The sequence below is a fragment of the Diplotaxodon limnothrissa genome, linkage group LG7 (assembly GCF_057381915.1).
Source record: "Diplotaxodon limnothrissa isolate DT_005_m linkage group LG7, D_limnothrissa_male_GT1.1, whole genome shotgun sequence".
NCBI classification, from domain to species: domain Eukaryota; kingdom Metazoa; phylum Chordata; class Actinopteri; order Cichliformes; family Cichlidae; genus Diplotaxodon; species Diplotaxodon limnothrissa.
Window position 1 is genome coordinate 44,837,738 of NC_140602.1, and position 20,880 is coordinate 44,858,617.

The 20,880-nt window shown below is 40.0% G+C and overlaps 1 protein-coding gene across 2 annotated transcripts; it reads right to left on the reverse strand.

The window, feature by feature from the left end:
* Positions 1-1,908: 1,908 nt before the first annotated feature.
* Positions 1,909-20,301, reverse strand: LOC146628898 (sodium/glucose cotransporter 1-like). 2 transcript variants are annotated; one of them, XM_085358175.1, is made up of 15 exons: positions 20,155-20,301; positions 19,341-19,412; positions 17,327-17,431; positions 17,082-17,141; positions 16,869-16,973; positions 16,670-16,775; positions 16,107-16,187; positions 15,806-16,014; positions 10,722-10,857; positions 10,497-10,604; positions 10,263-10,413; positions 10,009-10,177; positions 8,750-8,965; positions 3,430-3,535; positions 1,909-2,117 (listed from the first exon to the last, which is right to left on the reverse strand). In XM_085358175.1, exons 1-15 carry the CDS (start codon positions 20,299-20,301, stop codon positions 1,909-1,911), a joined length of 1,980 nt encoding a protein of 659 aa, XP_085214301.1. The 2 variants fall into 2 exon arrangements, with proteins under 2 accessions (XP_085214301.1, XP_085214302.1); XM_085358176.1 differs by having other exon boundaries at positions 10,497-10,595; positions 10,713-10,857.
* Between the last annotated feature and the right edge of the window lie 579 nt (positions 20,302-20,880).

Genomic DNA, 20,880 nt, shown 5'->3' on the forward strand with positions numbered 1-20,880 from the left:
CAGCTCTGTTAAACTATAACCATTTGCTGTGTCACTGATAAACTGATTGTGACAGCTTTGTTGATAAGTAAAACAAGAATAGCCGTCAAACACTGCCACTGATAACTTGTCTCACTCATGTCAAGGAAATAAGGAAATATTTTTTTCTCACTTACTGCAAGTCTATGACAACTAATACGCACAGGAAATAATATTGATAAAAGATGTTTTATTTCCCCTTTCTAGGTTATTTATTAGTCTCACTGCTGTTTGAGGAGGTCTGTAACAGACTGAAAAATACACGAGAACCAATGTCAGAATAAAAAATGTTACCTGTGATATTCAGCCAAACCAAACAGCACCAAAACAACAAAGGAAACACATCAGAGGGCGATATGTATGATTTTTATGTATGTATGTAAGTCAATGGACAGATACAGTTGATGTTGTGAACCTTTGCATGTTAATATCATTTGGATAAGACAGTCTTTGTTGTTCCAGCAGTTGGGAAATTCACAATATTACAGTATCAGAGTGGACAGAGCGGGAATAAATAGATGCAGCACAAGCAAACAATATTATGAGGTGACTAAAGACGCAAGTACTATCAGCTGCCACTAGGTGTCCCTACAGTAACAGCTTTATGAGCCAGATGTCACTGAGCTCTGACAGGTGAAGAACAGGTTGTGTTAAAGTTTCTTTCCTTATGCTTTGCTTCCAGTTACTTTGCTTGACACCTGATAAACATACCACATGATAGTGTTCAAGGCTCTGTTCTCACGTGTAATGCTCAAAGCTTGCAGTAATTATTTGGTTGTGAAGACACAGGTGTGGTGTAGGTGTGGTTCCCAAAAAGCAACGCCCTGCATTCCATGATCGTATGATTCACCACACTCAGCGACCTTTTTTATGGCATCAGCATAATAAAATTATTATTGTAGTTACTATCTGGTCAGTTAAGGTTTTATTGCTTTTATATTGTCTTTTTTATATTGCCTGAAGGCCAGAGAAGATATAAGAAAAAGATATGGCATTAGAGTGTTACTCTATGAGCGAGTTCTACAACGGAAAAGATGGAGGTAGAAGAAACGTTATGATACGTTATTCTAGGATAAACTTTTGGAGTGTTTTTGTCTGATGTGAATAGTGATTTTATATACGTGGTGATCGTGGCTCATGAGTTGGGAGTTCGTCTTGTAATCGGAAAGTTGCTGGTTCGAACCCCGGCTCCGACAGTCTCGGTTGTTGTGTCCTTGGGCAAGACACTTCACCCGTTGCCTACTGGTGGTGGTCAGAGGGCCCGGTGGCGGCAGTGTCCGGCAGCCTCGCCTCTGTCAGTGCGCCCCAGGGTGGCTGTGGCTACAATGTAGCTGCCATCACCAGTGTGTGAATGTGTGGATGACTGGATGTATAAAGGGCTTTGGGGTCCTTCGGGACTAGTAAGGTGCTATACAAAATACAGGCCATTGCAAGGTTTTTATGTCCTGGTGACCACTGCAATGAAAGTTAAATGTAATAATGGTTCAGAATACACAAACAAGAGCCCAAAGATGATCACAGATCACAGTGCTGGATTGTTCTTTACAAGTGAAGGCTAACCTGCAGCTTCATTCACAAAATATTTCAAATTTACCATTAAGATAAAGAAGAAAATTCATACTTCTCCCAAATGATCTTCAGACATTTTAGAATGACAAATAGCATACAAATGTGTAAATATTTATGCACTTCAACATTTTTTAAGTCTAATATGTATTAATATATTACAGTCTACTGGTTCACTTAAACTTTTAAATACCAGGAAGCAATAAAGAAAAGCACAGTGCTCTAAACATAAGGTTTAAACAGGGTTTTAGGGCTGAGGCCTACTGAGCAGTCTGTTAAATTTGTATAAATTAGACTCTGTGAGCAGTTGAAATCAGCTGACTTTTAGCCAAAATAGGCATGACAGAACACAGCCACACACAGAAGGATGACGGCGTTGACATTGACTACGTTCCTCCACAGAGGCACCTCTGAGGTGTCTGTCAGCTTCCTTTGCAGCTCTTCCTCCTCTTCTTTAGTCAGCTTGGGGACTTTTTTGGTTTCCAGGCCGCAGAAGCACATCACCGCTTTCTTCAAGAAGCCAGGCTCATCATCTGCAAAAGAAGAAACAAGACAAACGAAAGTTTGCATGTATTTGTTTATATGTATGCATAACATGTGTTAAATATGGTAAATGGTAAATGGCCTGTATTTATATAGCGCTTTACTAGTCCCTAAGAACCCCAAAGCGCTTTACATATCCAGTCATCCACTCATTCACACACACATTCAAATACTTGTCAGTTTCACCCAAAACACCCCTTTTTTCAATTAAATATTTCATTTTGCATCTCAATCTCCTACCTGTGTGATCTGAGTCTGTGTGCGTTCGTGTGTGTGCGCTGCGTGGTGACGTAGGCGCGTGCATTTGTGCCCCGGTCTCAGCTCCTTTCAGCATGGCCGGAGGTAAGTCACTGCCACGTTGCTCTCAGCTAATTAAAGTTTGCTCAGACCCCAAGCTGCAATTTGAATACAGCCGAACCGCCGCGTTTTTGTTTGTCATTAAGAGACTCATTTGGGATAAGTTAGTCTGATCGCTAGCGGCTTGTGGGCGTATTCGCTGCAGTTTTTTTTTTTAACAGTGTGCACTCTTTTCTCCTTCGTCAGGAGAGGTGTACTGGCAGGTGTGTGACACACACAGATCCCCCCAATTTTTTTGCACATGTCGAGGAGCGTGTCAGGCTACATTTCACTGTGTGTTATACTTGTATAACTATGCATGTGACAAATAAAGAACCTTGAACCTTGATCAGACCCTTATTTCTGTGTTGCAGGTATGGAGATGTTCTCTTGTTTTGGAGATGCGGTCTTTCATTCAGTGTTTTTATGGTACAGTGTTGTATTGCCTGTTGGATGGCGGTTGTTAATATGATTGTACTGAAGTATAATGTTTGAACTATAAGCACTAGAATATTGGGTCCTGGTTATTAAATTGTATTTGTCTGACTGTTTATTTGTTTTTGAATTATTTTGTTTATTGTTCTTATAAGTTCTTTTGATGATTTTTCAGTAACATATTATTTATTTTGTGCTTTTTGTTTTTGAGAGCTTAAGTTACTGTTTTAAAACAATTTGTTGTATTTGATTTATTATATTATTGTAGCATTAATAAAGCTGCAGGCACAGCTCCTTTCAGCCTGGCCGGAGGAGAGGTGTACTGGCAGGTGCGTGACACACACAGATCAGACACTTATTTCTGTGTTACAGATGTGCAGTAAAGAGCCAAAGACCCAGTGCTGTCTTGTGCCTCTTACTTTCATGCCAGAACACAATGCAACAACAACAGGCGTAACACATGAACGGGTTACATATGGATGCATATTTACTGTGCTATATTTTACTCTGCTGCGTATGTCAGCTCATTACCGTCTGAGTCCACACTGTTGGAATCTTGGTTATCAGTCCAATCATCCATCTCAAGATCGACCCTCTCCTCTGTACAGTTCCTCAGGCTCCAGCACAGTCGATACAACTAGTCAAACGGCACAAAATGTGGTAAAAAGTATTATCAGAAAATTTATCATTTTATTTTACTTCTTAATAACTGATTAAACACAGTTTAACAAGGAGACTCAGCAGATATGAAGGTTAAAGCAAGTTAAATCCCCATACTAGATCAGTCTGGTGGAAGCTGGAGGATGAGGATAGAGGGAAGGTGTGTTAGGAGGCAGCAAGATAGAAGAAAAAAGCAGGAGTGTAGAGGCAACATTAAATGTAGGCTGGTTACAACTATGGCTGGTAAAGGGAGAGAGCTGGAGGATATAATGAAGAAGGTAGATGCATTGTGTGCAAAATAGTAGATGGAATAGAAGCAAGGCCAAGAGCACTGGAGATGGATTCAAACTCTAGAGTGCGACCAATTTCAATGGTGCGACTAAAAAAAATCTTAGGTCGCACTGGTGACCAACTGTTCGAGTGGAAAAAAAAAGACTCCGCAACTCTGAAAGTCTCTGTGGTCAACAACAGACACACATTATGCCTCTGTCGTGGTCTAAACCAATCAGGGATAGTCAGGGGTGGGACCTCTCTGATTGGTCTAGATATTCCTGTAGCCTTTCGCAAGTACGTTTGAAAGTGCAGGCGGATAGAGAGAGGTGAGCTGTAGTGATGGGATTTCCGGCTCTTTTTAGAGATCCGGCTCTTTCGGTTCGGCTCACTAAAAAGAGCCGGCTCTTTCGGCTCCGAACCGGCTCTTCAGGTTGTTTTGTTGCTTTAATTAATTTATTATTAACAATAATATAAAATTATGCACAAAAGGAATTACTAAGGTAAAAACAAGTGGTTTTATTTATATATGTTTATATATAAATATATGCGGTGGCCCCTAGAGACAAAACACATTTCTAGCATGAACTGAACTTCCAAAGCAGAGCTACTAGATCACTTAAATTACACAATTGAAAGCATGTGTGTATTGTTTGTGTATTTATACACAGGCACTCATATATATATTCAAATAATTTAAAAAAAAGTTCATTTACCTGTTATTACCACACACCAAATCCGGTCGTTGGTACTTGCTGGCTTGTGTAGCCACAAGATAACAAAAGCTCAACACTGCGCCGAGCATCCTGGAGCACTTCTGTTGTCTTTTGTACGTGTTTTGAGTTTTTATGTGCTTCTGAGTTTTTACGTGCTTCGGAGTTTGTACGTGTTTTTACATGTTTTGGAGTTTTTACGTGTTTTGGAGTTTGTACGTGTTTTTACGTGTTTTTGAGTTTGTACATGCTTCAGAGTTCGTACGTGATTTGAAGTTTGTATGTGCTTTGTCTCTAGGGGCCACCGTAAATATACTTTTATTTATTCACTCCACATAAAATGTAATAAATAAATCATATAATACAAAAATCAACTATTCACATTTCAAGTTTTAACTATTTAAATTTTCAGCTTTTTCCTTTCACAAATTTAAAGTGAAAAGAACACAAAACACTGCAAACCACAACACAATTAAATATAAATTATAATATGAAAACTAAAAGAACATGCATATTCTCTGTCATATGGACCTGCATGAATAAACTTTCTCAATCCTTTATCATCTGCAACCGAAAATAGTTGTGGATGATTACTATAACTTTCTAATGTTGTTGTCCCTGCCTCTCTTTCTCTCTCTCTCTGGCTCTGTTCCTGTGCTACTGAGTGTAACTACCGCCCCTCCCCCCTCTGCCCAGCGTAAAGCACAAGGCCCGCGTGCAGAGTGAAGCGGGAAAAAAGTGCGAGAGAGAGGCTGAGAGAAAGAAAAAAAAACAAAAAACCCACGTGACGGCTCGCGATAAAAAGTCGGCTCGCGTCGTTCACGTCAAAGAGTCGGCTCTAAGAGCCATTTCGTTCGCGAACGACCCATCACTAGTGAGCTGCTTGAATAAAGCGCTATCGATTTATTAAATCTGAATCGACTTTTAAATATAAACGTATTTTGCCAGAAATGCCAGAATCTCAGGTTAAAGCTCACAAAACTATTTCAACAACCACCAAACAGCAAATGAGAGCAGGTACACAGAGCTGCAGGTTTTGTCTCTCTCCAACCAAAATTCACTGAACCAGCAGCAAAAGATGATCCAAACTACGATTCACATTTGATAAATGTCGTCATTAATTCCCTCTTACTTTTGCTGTTTTTTTTCCTTCCACCATGATAAAAATCACACTTCATGCACAGCTCTCTCTCTCTCTCTCTGTGTACTTCAAGAACAGTTTCTCATCTCAAGTCTCTGTTTTCGGTATTATTCATTCGCTTATTACCAGTGTTGGGACTAACGCGTTATTAAGTAACGCGTTACAGTAACTACGTTATTATTGTGGTAACGAGCACGGTAACTAGTTATTATGCCAAAATCAGGAACGCGTTACTCGTTACTGGGATTTAGATAGGCTCGTTACTCGATACTTCGTGTGGTGGCTATCGCGGAGCTTCCACAGATTCAGTAACATTAGCAAGTGGTGGAGGCCAGCAGGTGGAAGAAGGAAAAGAGACCCGAGGCGGCCGCCGGTCCAAGTGTGAACTGAACTTCAGGTAAGAAGTTATGACCTGCAGTCTCTCTGGGTCAGATATGAACCAAGTTTAGGTGTAGTTTATTTTCGTTATTCTGATTTTTTCCGTACTGCGTACTAGCTAGCATGACGGAGTTTCTATACAGCTGGGAGGGTGCTATGAAGTTAATGATGTTGAACTTTATTTTGTTCATAAGTTATTAGAGTTGCCAACCGTCCCGTCTGGTATTCAGAGAAAATATTAAACGCTTCTTATTGAGGTGAAAAGGAACAGTTTGTCCCGTAATTCAGCTACAATGGAAAAGGCACAAAGCTGGAGTTATTCTGTCTTTGCTGCACAGCTGCCTCTTCTTCTCTCATTCTCCCCCCTCCCTCTCCCGTTTCTACTTCAATCATGAAACTGATCAATGATCAGCTGATCGGCTCTCTTGTTTGTTTATCGCTCACTTTGCGCCGAAAGAGGAAACCAGCGGATGTCGCGCTAAACAACAGCAGCACGTTTAAGCTTGATCAGCTGTTGTTAGAATTTATTTAATATTAATTTCTAGTATCAGCTGATGTTTGCTGGAGCCACAGCTGCAAAAAAGCTGCTCGTCATGATATGGTTTGGTTATCTGGTGAGAGGGAAACATGAAGATGAAACCAGGAGACGTCCTTACTGGATCATCTGAGCTGTGATGGAGAAACAGGTTTACCTTTTAGGTGACATGAATGAGTTGAAGGGAAGTTATGAACTGTTTCTGAGAGACAAATAACCCCAGGATCCTTTTTTAGGTAGCTGACAGCTGGTAACTGTGCAGGGGCGGGTCTAGCAAAGTATTGCCAGGGGGCATGTAGGGCATTAACAGGGAAAGGGGGGCACAAAGAAATACTTTTCTTTCTTATTCTCATTTAAAATGTCTAGCTTTTAAAAAATAATTATCTGAATCTTACAACAAACGATTGATAGATTGATGCATATTAACCATCAAAACAGTGTACATCACAACAGCGTTTGTTTTCATTCAAAGGCTTTATGATTTTTCCTATAATGGTGGGCCGGTCTCTAGTCAAAATGCCCGGGACGATTTTTTTGTCCCAGTCCAGCCCTGTATGCAGCTCATCTGCAGTCTGGTGTTGCCTACATCTTCCTATTCAGAAGGCAGAATTTCCGAGTTCTGAGTACAATCGAAAGCACCACGACTACAGTTTTTGTGTTGGATGTAAAAGGCGCACATGACTCTGTGACGTAGGCTAGAATCATGGCAGCAGTCAATGACGGTCCAGGCGTGGGATTTCTCTCGTGGAAATATGCACATTATCTTTTCCTTTCTATTGGTAGGTGGCACAGTGCACTTGTGGCAAGTAAGCAAGCTAGAAGACTGGCAAAGTTATGGAAGAAACACATTAACAAGAGAATTCTGAGTAAAACCAAAGTTACTTTCCCTAGTAACTAGTTACTTTGAAAGTAACGAGTAACTTGAAGTAACTGAGTTACTTTTGAGAGAAGTAACTAGTAATGTAACTAAGTTACTATTTTAAAGTAACTTACCCAACACTGCTTATTACCCACCAGTCTACCGTAGTTTACAGTGCTGTCGGCCACTGTCTTTTTAAAAAATTTTTACTTTACTTAAATGACCTCGGACAAAGCCTAATTTCTGCTGGTCAATACTGAAGAAATTTAAACTTTTTGAAATTATGTAAAATTGCAGAATAATTTTAAATTTAAGTTTTCTTTTAAGTTTTCTGTTATAAAAAGCCAGGAAAACCTCCTTCATGTTTTTCTGTGTTTTATTCTCAGTTACTTTGACACAAAGGCTGTGATGCTCACAATTCTGACGAAGTCATACATGTATCAGCACTGATAAATGATCAGAATTATAATATTTCTGACTGTCTGCGGCAAAGTTGAATCGAATTGAATGGATTATAGAAAACGGTGATGATACCCAGCCCTAGTGAGTAGCCTAGGCCCGACAGAAGTGGATGTAGCTGTGGGTAATAAGAAAAGATGAAAAGAACGATTGACAACTTTTTTGTTAAGGCCTGATCCGTCTGAAATTCATAGTCAGTGCTCTGACACGGAGCCATCAGTATCTAAACGCTGAAAAAATACATATATCCAGAAAACACATTATATGCTGTGATAAATGCACTGCCCAAGTGTCCCCTCTCCCCACTGCCTTTCAGCGGCAGGCAGCAGCAAACAGGTCGTCAGAGGAGGCCGATGTGATGATTAAGTTTAATTTTGTCAACAATATTACCAAAGAATGCCAATGCACTTTAAGCACAAGCACTTTTTCAGTAACTTATCTTTCTTGTACAACTGTGCTCCAAATAAAGAACTTTGTGTTGACAAGATTGTTAGTTAATCATTTACAAATCAATATTGTCTGTATGGACTGCAATTCCCCCCCCAAAAAAGTGCACATCTAAAACTGTGGTGTTAAGCAATGCGGTTGAAAAATTTGGGTGTGCCTAACTTTGGCGCTGGTGCAATTGGCAAAAAGCAAAAAGTTAGTGTAGAGCCCTGTAAGAGTATGTGTATACTGTTGTAGAGGTGAAGAGAGTGTCAGACAGGATCATGAGAGGTCAGGAGGTGTTGTAGATGTGGAGAAAGTATATGGTAGGGTGTCATCAGCATGAATGGAGCAACAGAGAAAAATATATGGGTGCATTGGTATTTTGGTGTCTTAAATTAAAAACTTACATGTTTGTCGTCAATAGGTTTGGTCATGAGAGACACTGCCAGCATGACGATGCCGGAGATGACAAACAGAATTAGCCCAAAGTAAAGGTAGTGAACTCCACATATGATAGTGGGACAGTTACTGGGGATAGCACAGCTACCTGTCCCATAAATAAACTCAGTAATCATCCTGCTCAAGCCCATACACAGCCCAATTATGAGGCCATAAAATGCACCCTGTGGAAAGAAAGAAAAAAGGACAAATATTACTTTATATCAAAATACTTTTAAAAAGTTTAAAGGTTTAAAAATGGTAAATAAATACAATATAGTAAAATATTAATAGATAGCAACATATATATGTATATATAATATTGTGTTTGAAGAAATAGTTTTGGATAAATGCTTCTTGCTAAAAGTGAGATTGAATCAGCGCTACATTTGGATGCATATTGAACAGGAAGCTGGAATCATGATTCTTACAGTATATTAACATACCAGCATTTGTAACTCTTGTTGCATCCTGTGTTTAATATGTACAGATCCAAAATATAAAAAATGTGTCTACAAAAAGTAGTTTGACAGTTCATGAAGGAATATTTACCACTTTTGCCCAAGTGTAATACTATTTTGTGGTCAGGACCTACTGGGATGTTACGCAAGCTGATTGTCAACACATAGAAAGTGACTATTTATATGGAATCCAGAGATAACTATAAGACAATTAAATTTTGCAATTCAATTATGAATACAGACTTTGAAAGCAGGGGCTCACAATCCTTCTGACTTGCTGAGTTTTAAGTAGTAAGTGTCTGCCAAGACACCACGGGGATGAATAGTTCGTGGTGGCCTAGCGCTTATCGCAATGTTGCATTTTAATCTGTTGGTTTTACATTTCAATCATGATGTGGACATTTTGTAATAATTAAACAACTTATTAATTATTGAACTTTTTCAGTGGTTGTGGGTGGAAATAACTACTTTTGCCAAGAAGCACTCTGACAGCTCTATTTTATTCCCAGTCCATCTACTGAGCTAAGCTATGAACTACTTGGCTTATTTTTCTCTACAGACTTACAGATTGGTTTAATCATTTATCCCTAAAACTCAGCAAAGATGTAAACTGTTTTTCTTAAAGTGTCAAATGACAAAAGCTTTGCTCTTGATAACATTTTCCTGACTAAATCCCAGAGGTATGTGAAGGATTCTTTCACTGTGCAAAACCACAGTGAAGAACAGATTTCTTTCTTATTTCATGAAAAAGTCAAGCAAACACTTACAGTCTCATTGACACGTTTGCAAAAAATGGCAAGCAAGAAGACAGCTGCAACAGGTGGGGCAAGGTAACTGGTGATGGATTGAGTGTAGACAAAAAGCTGACCACTTTGGGCTGCCTGCACCACAGGAATCCATGCTATGCTCACACCAATCAGGGCCAAGATAAAAACTCTGTACATAGTTGAAAAAAATGCAATCAGTATTTAACACTTTAGACAATCATTGTATCAGACACAACAACAAAAATGTGTTTTACCTGCCAGCAATCATGAGTTCCTTCTCACTAGCAGAGCGACGAATTCTAGTGTAGATGTCCATGGTGAAGAGAGTACTGGCACTGTTGAAGATAGAGGTAAGGGAGCTCATCAAAGAGGCCAGCATCACAGACAGCATAAGACCTCGCAAGCCTGAAATAGAGTAACAGATTAAAAAGTAGAAATATAAAAAAAATCTGCAATAATTAAAAGTTAATAAGACAAAGGTCACCAACCTTTAGGCATGAGTTCCACGACCAGTTTCGGATAAGCAATGTTGCTGCAGCCCACCCTGGTCCCACAGTGTTTTTCACATTCATCTGGATCCACACATGCTACCACATCTAGATTAAAGGCAAGAAAATCCACAGTATTTCAGTTTATCACAACTTTAAATATACCAGTAAGCTTGCTACATAAGTTGCATACAACAGACTCTTAAAACCACACACCACACTCACCTGTGTACAGGATCCTGCTAATCATCCCGGGGAAAACCATGAGGAACATGGGCAGTATCTTCAGGTATCCACATAGGATACAACCTCCTTTCACGTGAGAGAGACTCTTGGCAGAGAGGCAGCGCTGCACAATCACCTACAATTAGGAAACAATTGTAGTACAATTCAGTGGTGGTAAGCAACAAAATACATTTACTCATAGAGCCAGATTCAATGTGAAGTATTGCAACAAGCTGAGAAATCAGACAGCAAGAAACTCACAAGGAGGCACTGAATCTTCAAATACTGCTGTAAACCCTACAACTCCAAAGGCTGTGCTCTTTTATTCTGCATTTAAAAAGCATACTAACACTGTACTTCCAGCAGGTTACATAACAGTAAACATAAATTTCTTAAATTCAATATGAAACACAGTGTTCCAGAGGCATGATGGGAAATTACATTTAGACACTCCCACACTCCACACAGCCCTCACCTAGGTGGTTAGCTGTCCCCAACAACCCACATGTCTGTGTCAAAATCTTTGAGATGTTGGGGGAGGTGACACTGTTGTTAAGTCAGATTAGAAGATTTCTCAGTGGTCTCTCAAGTTGGGTTGAGAGTCTAGGGTTAGTGCTGGAGCCCTGAGTGCATGACAGTCACGATGGAGCACAACCACCCTTTTTATTTTGACCAGCCACACCATGTAAACCACATCTGACAGTCTGTCATACACATTGCAGAGTCCAACGCACTGGCTCATCAGTTTAGGAGAAATGCTTATCTTTCTCTCCGGGTTGAAGGCCCACACCTGCTCCCCAGGTACAAGACCTTTCACCCTGAATCATACAGTAAGCATGTTTCTGCTGGGAACTTGCATCAACGAGGGCCTACCTCATCAGCTTATGAGATCCCCCAACTAGGTGGTTAGCTGTCTCCAAAACCCCACATGTCCATGTCAAAATCTTTGAATTGTTGGGGGAGGTGACACTGTCGTTGAGTTGGCTTTGAAGATTCCTCGGTGGTCTCTCAAGTTGGGTTTAGGGTCTACGGTTGATGATGGGGCCCTGAGTGCAAGACAAGGAGTGCTCATCATGGAGCAAAACCACCCTATTCTATTTGACCAGCCGCACCACTCTTTCCGCTCTGAGTAAGGTTGCTACCTCTAGGCTAGGCAGGTGGCGCTTCAGCAGCTTCACAAGGCTTTGTTCCTTGTCTTGTTATGATCAGCAGTAGCCTATTCTTCTTAAATTCCAGCATCATGCTATATGGTAAATAGTAAATGGCCTGTATTTATATAGCGCTTTACTAGTCCCTAAGGACCCCAAAGCGCTTCATCCACCCATTCACACACACATTCACACACTGGTGATGGCAAGCTACATTGTAGCCACAGCCACCCTGGGGCGCACTGACAGAGGCGAGGCTGCCGGACACTGGCGCCACCGGGCCCTCTGACCACCACCAGTAGGCAACGGGTGAAGTGTCTTGCCCAAGGACACAACAACCGAGACTGTCCAAGCCGGGGCTCGAACCGGCAACCTTCCGGTTACAAGGCGGACTCCCAACTCTTGAGCCACGATTGCCCCGATCGTCCATGTGTTTTCTCTCTTCATCCATGTCTTCTTTATCTGTGGTTTCTGCTCCTCATGTTAAAGTCACTCAAAAGTTAAATTCTTGGTAAGAAGACATACAGCGAGTTTTAGCCTTTTTCCACCTTTATTCAAATTTCTATTACTGTTTACAAGTACTTTGTTCTCTGGTCTTCATTAGTCTACAATCTCTTTTGTAGGCTCTCTCTCTGCTCTCCTTGCCTCAAATGGTTTTCCAGCATTATTGCAGACTCTCTTGTATCTCCTGACCATTGTCAATTCTCAGCCTTTTGCAGGTTCTGTGCTCTTCCTCCTGGCCTCTATTGGCCCTTGAGCGATATTGTAGGTTCTGTCTTCTTTCTTGAACTCTCAGCCTTTTGGAGATTTTCTGCTTTCCATCCTGGCCTCTGATGGCCCTTAAGTCTTATCTCAGGCTCACACTCTCTTCTGGCCTCTGACAGGCCTTGAGCCAAAATTCTCTCTCTCCTCCTTTCCTGGCCCCTGTAACATTGCAGCCTTAATGCAGGCTCTGGCCTGGCCTCCAACAGCTTTCCAGCCTTATTACAGGCCTTTTTCTTCCTACTCACCTCTGTCAACCCACAAATCTTATTGCAGGTTCATATCACTCTCTGCTGGCCTCTGATGGCCCTTGAGCTTTTATCGCAGGCTCATTTTCTGTCCTGCTTCCCTTTTTCCTGTTTGCTATCTGGACCTTTTCATCAGTTGACTATATTCTGTTCCTTTGGTCATGTCTCCTATGGCATTATTTTTGTGCCACTATTCTGAGCGCACGTAAAAAATATTTGCAGGTGCAAGTGTTGCATTTTGAGGAGAAATTTATTTTGAGCAGTGTGCAAACACTGAAATGTATTTCAGTGTTTGCTATTATCCACACACACACACACACACACACACACACACACACACACACTTGCGCTTGCTCGCAACATGTTGCTTGCGCTCTCAACATTTCTGCCCGTGCGCGTTCAACTCTTTCTGTACACCGTTATATTTGTGCCACAAAACCAGCCAATCACAGACTTGACTCACAAAAATTCTGATTGGCTGTTTTGGTCTCCAATCAGCTTGAAATGACGAAATGCAATATCCCAGAATCTATTTTGTCCAAAACTCAAACAAGGCAGTGGCGGAGGAACACAGAGTGGCGGAGTTTGAAATATTACTCTTTCTGATCACAAAATAAACTTTTAAGATATTTTCATGCGAGAATGGTGCTGAGTAAACTCCAAATATCTGCTCGATTTATCAAGACATCACATATTTGCATAAGTTCTCTAATGTTTTCGGAGATGCCTGTTACCCACTAGCTGACGGGGTGGTCACTCGGGTTTAGCATAATGTATAAGGCTGAACTGACAAAAAAATCAGCCGACTACACCACCAGGTATTATAGGAAAAACCATAAAGCCTTTGAACTAAAACAAACACTGTTGTGACAGTGATGTACACTGTCTTGTTGGTATATATGTATGATTTGTATCACCTTCATGTTTCCACACCGATATCATGAGCAGCAACTTTTACAGCTGTGGCTCCAGCAAACATCAGCTGATACTAGAAAAATTAATATTAAATAAATTCTAACAACAGCTGATCAAGCTTGAACGCGCTGCTGTTGTTTAGCGCGACATCCGCTGGTTTCGTCTTTCTGGTGCAAAGTGGGCAATAAACAAACAAGAAAGACGGGACTTGTGGCAGAAAAGCCGATCAGCTGATCATTGATCAGTTTCATGATTGAAGTAGCAACAGGAGAGGGAGGGGGGTGAATGAGGGGAGAACACTCAGTTGTGCAGCAAAAACACTGGATAACTCCAGCTTTGTGTCTTTTTTCATTCTAGCTAAAGGACTTATCTTGTTCCTTTTCCCCTCAATACAGATGTATTGTAATTGGTCCAGCCCAGAGTTGATCATGACCAATTGGCTAATCCACCACCTTTCATTGTTTATACCGTTTTTAAAAAAAACAAACAAACATAAAAATGAAAAATCACCATGGCCCACCAGGCAAATGCCCGGTATTCCCAATGGCCAGTCCAGCTCTGCGGTCAGCTGGAGGGTAACAGGCATTTCCGAAAACATTAGAGCACTTATGCAAATATGTGATGTCTTGATAAATCGAGCAGATATTTGGAGTTTACTCAGCACCATTCTCACATGAAAATATCTTAAAAGTTTATTTTGTGATCAGAAAGAGTAATATTTCAAACTCCGCCACTCTGTGTTCCTCCGCCACTGCCTTGTTTGAGTTTTGGACAAAATAGATTCTGGGATATTGCATTTCGTCATTTCGAGCTGATTGGAGACCAAAACAGCCAATCAGAATTTTTGTGAGTCAAGTCTGTGATTGGCTGGTTTTGTGGCACAAATATAACGGTGTACAGAAAGAGTTGAACGCGCACGGGCAGAAATGTTGAGAGCGCAAGCAACACATTGCGAGCAAGCGCAAATGCAAAAACCGAGCGAGAGGGGCTGCCATTGTGTGTGTGTGTGTGTGTGTGTGTGTGTGTGTGTGTGGATAATAGCAAACACTGAAATACATTTTTTGCACACAGCAATGAATTTTGTTCACTCAAATTGAGCTTTTCTTCGCTCAAAATAAATTTCTCCTCAAAATGCATCATCTACACTTGCAAATTTTTTTTACGTGCGCTCAGAATAGTGGCACAAAAATAACGCCATACTGTGCTGGTGTAGTTCTTCTTCCCACCAGCAAGAGTCACTACAGTTCTTTCATGCCAAGATTTGTTTGTTATTAGCTGTAGAGTCAGTAATGCAGCACACTTTGAGAAAAGACTGACTCAGCATGTTGTTCGGATAAACACCTGCATCCATCCTCTTCGTTGTTTTACAGAAAGCATCACTTGTGAGTATTTAAGTTGAACAAGAGTTAATGCAACTCTATTTGCTATTATTTATGCACTTTTATGGTTAAAGGTGTACTGTATTCAGATTTACTTTCTTTCCAATGTTAGCTAGTTTAGTCAACTGATTTGCATTATCGTGTGAATATATAGACTGAATATTGCTTATTTTCTTCTGTTTGTAGTTTCACTCTGTTGATAATTGAAGGCAGCGTCAATAAAAGGGACGATACACCTGTCAGTTGTCGAGGAGTTTATCTATCTGCATAACTGTATCCAGTGTAGCAGTGAGGGCAGAATACATACTATCCTTGCTACTCCCCTCTCTGCATACTTTAAATCTCAGTGCTTGTCTGTCATTCTGCCTTTATGATTCCTATTCATGCAACCCAGGTCCTCCTCATTTCTGCTTCACCCTGTTTACTCATAGATGGATCCAAGACTCCATCTGCATTTTCAACACCTTGAACGTGAATTTCTTTCAATAGATCTGTTCATATAGAAATAGTAGAATTTAGTATGAATATATGAACACATCGAGGCAATCAGTTGAATTTGTCTCGGTTTTTGACTACAGACTGGTTGCTGAAAACTGCAGTTGAGCTGCCCAATACTTATTTGCTTAACTCACCTGATCAGTGCAAAAGTACCAGATGCACTGAATAGTGAGTCCAAACACGAGACCAGGCCATGGGAGGTCTCCTGTAACTGGATCCCTGAAGAGATGGAAGGAGTCTGGCCGGGGCTCATAACAGTTTGCACTGATGTTACCCGTGATTGAGGGGATAGCTTGCATGTAGAGTTTCTCAAAGTTTTCATATCCCTTCACTTCATTAAAAGCTGAGGAAAATCATATGCAAGTTAGATCAACATTATTATTTATTTTTGTAACTTTCCAACAAATAATTTGTATGTAAAATATTTCATATTACCAAAGCCCATCAGAATGAATGATCCAATAAGCATGATAAAGGTCTGTAAAGTGTCCGTGTAGATCACTGCTGCCAGTCCACCTGGGATAAAATATATGATGTTATCAGTCTGTGAAAATCTTCACTTAATCACTTGAGATTTTATCAGCACTAATATACATAAAAAAGTCCTCTTCAATAAACTCATCATGTCATTATGTAACTACTCATTCTTTAAAACTTGTAATTGTGGATGTGTTGTTACAAAACAGCAACAGAAGGCCAATTCAGGCTTATCATAGTCCATGGCAATCAACCACAGCAACTCAGCAAAGATAAACCAACATTGAAGAAAGAGAGCAATTATGTGTGTGTGTGTGTGTGTGTGTGTGTGTGTGTGTGTGTGTGTGTGTGTGTGTGCGCGTGTGTGTGTGGCGTGTGTCTACATCTCCACATACGGCCTTGAGAGGACTTTACCCCAGTCATAATATAACTGTAGATATTGCTTCTTGGGTAGTTTATGAGGAAAATGTCTGTTTGTAAGTTCAGTAAAATAGGAAATGATTTTTTCCCCGTGTACAAACCTGTGACAGTGTACAGTGCCGTAATCGCCAGAAGTGCAATAACAGCGAGATAGATATTCAACCCAAAGGCCTGCTGGATGAAAATTGCACCCGAGAAAATGTCTGCCTGAATGGGGAGGAAAGAAAAGTGGGATTTCATTTAGGATCATCCAAAACAGGCACAATAGAAATATTCTCTGCTTTTCTTTCAGGAACTTACTGAGATTTTGGTGAAGACATACAAGACAAGGGAGAGAAGAGAGAGATAAATGCAAATGCGCTGTCCTCCGAACCTCTTCTTCAAGTACTCAGGCATGGTGATGATCTAAATACATCCACATGAGATTTTACTCATTAATCATTGCTTATTTAGAAAGGGTAAATATATGTGCCTCATGTATATATAAATATATATATGAGGGCTTTTGTTTACCCCAGCTCTAATGTAGATGGGCACAAAGATCCATCCCAGGATAACAATCGCAAAAAGAGCCTGAAACACACAGATATGCAATAATCAGGAACTCTGTTTCCTTTCATCCTTTTTTCTCTGCACAATGGAGCGCTCATAAAAATCAGTAAACCAGGAGCTGACATGAACTGATTCAGTATCAGAGGCGAGAAATTCTTCTATATAACAAGTGATAATTGATGAGTGGCTCAGGAACAGTTACTCACATTCCATTCAAATCCACCAATGGCTATTCCTGAAGCTGCGCCAGTACCAGCAATTCCTACAAAATGGACACTGCCAATATTGCTGGCAAACAGCGATGCTCCGATCTGTGGAGAGCACAGTTCAATCTGTCAGTAGGTCCATTTGTAAATTAAGGAGACTTAAGAATTCATTCAAGAATCAACTTGGTTATGCTTTTTATTAGTGGTGGGAATTTAACTTGTGAATTGCGATTAATTAATTTCAAAGTGGAATCAAAGGAGAACTTTTACCAATGCACAATTTCCTTGTGTACCAATTACACTGATGCACACAGTTACAAAAATGGAAGAATCAGAAGAAAGCACAAAAGGGACTTTGCATACCACCGAAGCACTTCAACCTTACGGTACCATCTAAATGCAAAACATGTTGCAGCGAGCACAGAAACCGTGGGAGCTGTTAGTGCTAGCAGTTCGACTACCAACAAAGGGTGTCAGCAGCCCAAATTTGATGAAATGACTGGTTTCGGGACCAAAATTAGTAAGTCAACATCGGACAAACGTACAAATTCTCTCGCAAAATGGATTGCTCTGGACTGTAGACCACTATCAGTGGCGTTAGAAATTGTGCTCCAGATTCAGATGAGGAAGCCCTGTGCAACAGGGCCCTGAGTTTGTACAGAGCAGAAAATCACCATCAGCGAGACAGACTGGTGGTCAGGTCGAGCAGGGATGAACCCAGTCCTGGCCTGCAAGTATTTGATTAGTGCTGCCACTTCTGTCCCATGTGAGAGAATGTTCTCACTTCCAAGTTACATTGTAACAAAAAAGAGAACTGCTTTGAGCTCTGAAAAAGTAAACAGGCTAGTTTTTTCCTAAGTAACTGGCTGATAGAGGTGGACAGTAAATAAGCATGGAGGTATTGTGAGTCCAGTGAGTTTGTTATTTTTTGCACTAAAATGTTCGATGACCACACTGTTTTAGCCTAATGTACAAAATAATGTTGGTTAAGGTTACTCAGAGTTTAAAGGTGAAGCTGGTCAAATAAATAATCCTTATGTTTCTGCCTTATTTTTTTTAAGAATTAAAACTCCACTTTATGTTGAAATTGTTATTATTATTTAAAGACAATACCTTTTTGAAAAATGTACTTAAAGTACTTAAAATAACTCTACTTTTAAGTGTGTCCAGTTTTGGCCAAGGATATTATTATTTTTTCTGTTTTGCATTTAAATACAGTTTAAATCCTTTTTTCCCATAAATTAAAAGAGCTTCAGTTGACAATATTCATGTCAATGTCTAATATTTCTTCTGTCGTCCACTAAAACCCTTTAAAATTAAAAAACATTTGAACTTCTTGTGCGATTAAATGTGATTAATCAAGATTAATTAATTACGAAGCCTCTAATTAATTAGATAATTTTTTTTAATCGACTCCCACCCCTACTTTTTATGCTAGCCCATATTCTCAGTATATTGTGTAAATATTAAATGATTTAAACATTTGATTACTCAGAAGTAATTAAGATAGTTTGTTAATCTCAAATAACTCCATAAATCATATTTATATGGGACGTTACTGTTCTTAATCTCCATTCAAAACTAGACTAGTAACCAAACCCAATCATACATCACATTTATCGACCTCACATCCACGGTCAGTATAGAATCACTAATGAACCTAACATGCATTTTTTAGGTTTATGAGATGAAACCAGGTGCCTGGGAAAAGCCCCTGCATTCAACATGCTTTAGACCTCCAGGCATATTTTAACCACACATTCATACAGCACATTATCTATCTCACATCCATGGTCCATGTAGAAGGATCAGCTATCCTAAATTGCATGTCAAGATTTGAACCTGGGGACGTTTTCGCTGTGACATGACCATGATAACCACCACTGTGCCATAAAATGCTTCTTTTATGATAGCTTACATCACATTTTATTACACAGCAATAAAAAATTGTTAATGGCTCTAAATGCAGGAAGAATATTGTAAAGGATCTAATTCTAAATATAAAGATACTCACCGGCCACCATACCATACTCCTCCCTGCAAGGAAGAAGCCACCTACAGTGGATCTGTTAGTGTGGACCATAGACTGTAACAGGACAAAGGCACGTTTTTAGAAAATCCTTAAATATGTGCAAAACTGTAACAGACTACATTGAAGGAACAAAGACATCCAGACTAAAGAGGAGAAGAAAAACATGGCTTGTTAACAGCACTCAGTCACTCGACGGTATGAGGGTGACTTGCTTCCTATGCCGTTGCAGCTTGCACATCTGTAAAGGAACCTTTAATGCTGCAAGGTGTTGTATGTGCAGATTCTAGAGCAACATATGCTCCCATCCAGACGACATCTTTTTCAGTGAGAGCATTGTATTATCCAGCAAGACAATGCTCATTGCATCTATCACAACAGGATATCTTCATAGTAGAAAAGACTGATCTGCCCTGGCATTAATCCAGACCTTTCACCAACTCCAACCATTTAGGCAAAAATATGAGGAACACCCAAGAGTGTTGAGCAGCTAGAATCCTATATTATTAGACAAAAATGGGACAAAATTCCTCCATCCAATTCATAATTAGGATTTTTTTAGGTTAATTTGAAATTTCCACTAGAAATAAAATATGAATTTATGAGATTTTCAAATCATTGCATTTAGCTTTCATTTACGTTTTACACAGTGTCCTGACCTTTTTTAGAATCAGGGGTGTAAGACACATTAGGACACATTAACATACAAACTATACTAAATCTTCTTAGCTGGAAACAGTTTATAAAATTATTGAGGAATTGCAGAGAAATTGGTTTTAAAAGTGATTGCAAAACTTACCCAAACTCCAACTGCCAAGACGACCAGGAAGTACACCACAATAACAGAGATATCTGCAGCATTATTAAGAGCCGTGGTGTTTTTTGCATCATTTTCTGCATTTCTGTTTATGTAAGAGAATTCAAAATAAGAATAATCTTGAGACATTTTAGCTGAGACAGACAACAGCAGTGTTGTTTGAGTCGGCTCTGTTTGAAGCGTTTACAGAAAGCGATTACCTTTATAACCTTTGGTGTGCATGTGAGAGGGAGATGAAAGCAGGAGGCGTAGATAGTGTAGATGTAAAAGAAGGGAAAACAAAGAGTGGGTTTGTCTAAGACATTAACACATACTCCAGTTGGCTGAAGGTGGATGCACATATGAACGTTGCTGATTCAAGAATGTTGACCTGAAAAATGTGTTAAAATGTGTAACTGTTTACCAAATAATATTGTTAATTATTAACCCTACAAGGGTGTTACGCCCCAGTCTAGGGGTACAGGAACGCAACACAAGTTTGAAAAGATTGCCCCGCCCTGGTCCCCAAAACCATACACAGAGGGAAACCAATTTCTTAGTGAATCGTGATTTATTATCTACACTGCAAAAATGAAGCTCTGGGGTGAACAAAGGCCAAAATAACGAACAAAACAAGCTAAGTCAGGAGGAGGTGCTATCTAAAACCCTATGTGAAATCAAACATCAAACAAAAGACAAGCGCTACACCTAACTCCCTAACTTGAAATA

What these genes read in the sequence shown, in the direction of transcription:
- LOC146628898 (XM_085358175.1), bottom strand. Translation starts at nt 20,301, where the DNA reads ATGTCTCAAGATTATTCTTATTTTGAATTCTCTTACATAAACAGAAAT. An exon ending in CGTGGAACTCATGCCTAAAG is followed by an intron (nt 10,414 to 10,496) that starts GTTGGTGACCTT and finishes ACTCTATTTCAG; the next exon opens with GCTTGCGAGGTCTTATGCTG. An exon ending in GAACTCATGATTGCTGGCAG is followed by an intron (nt 10,178 to 10,262) that starts GTAAAACACATT and finishes AACTATGTACAG; the next exon opens with AGTTTTTATCTTGGCCCTGA.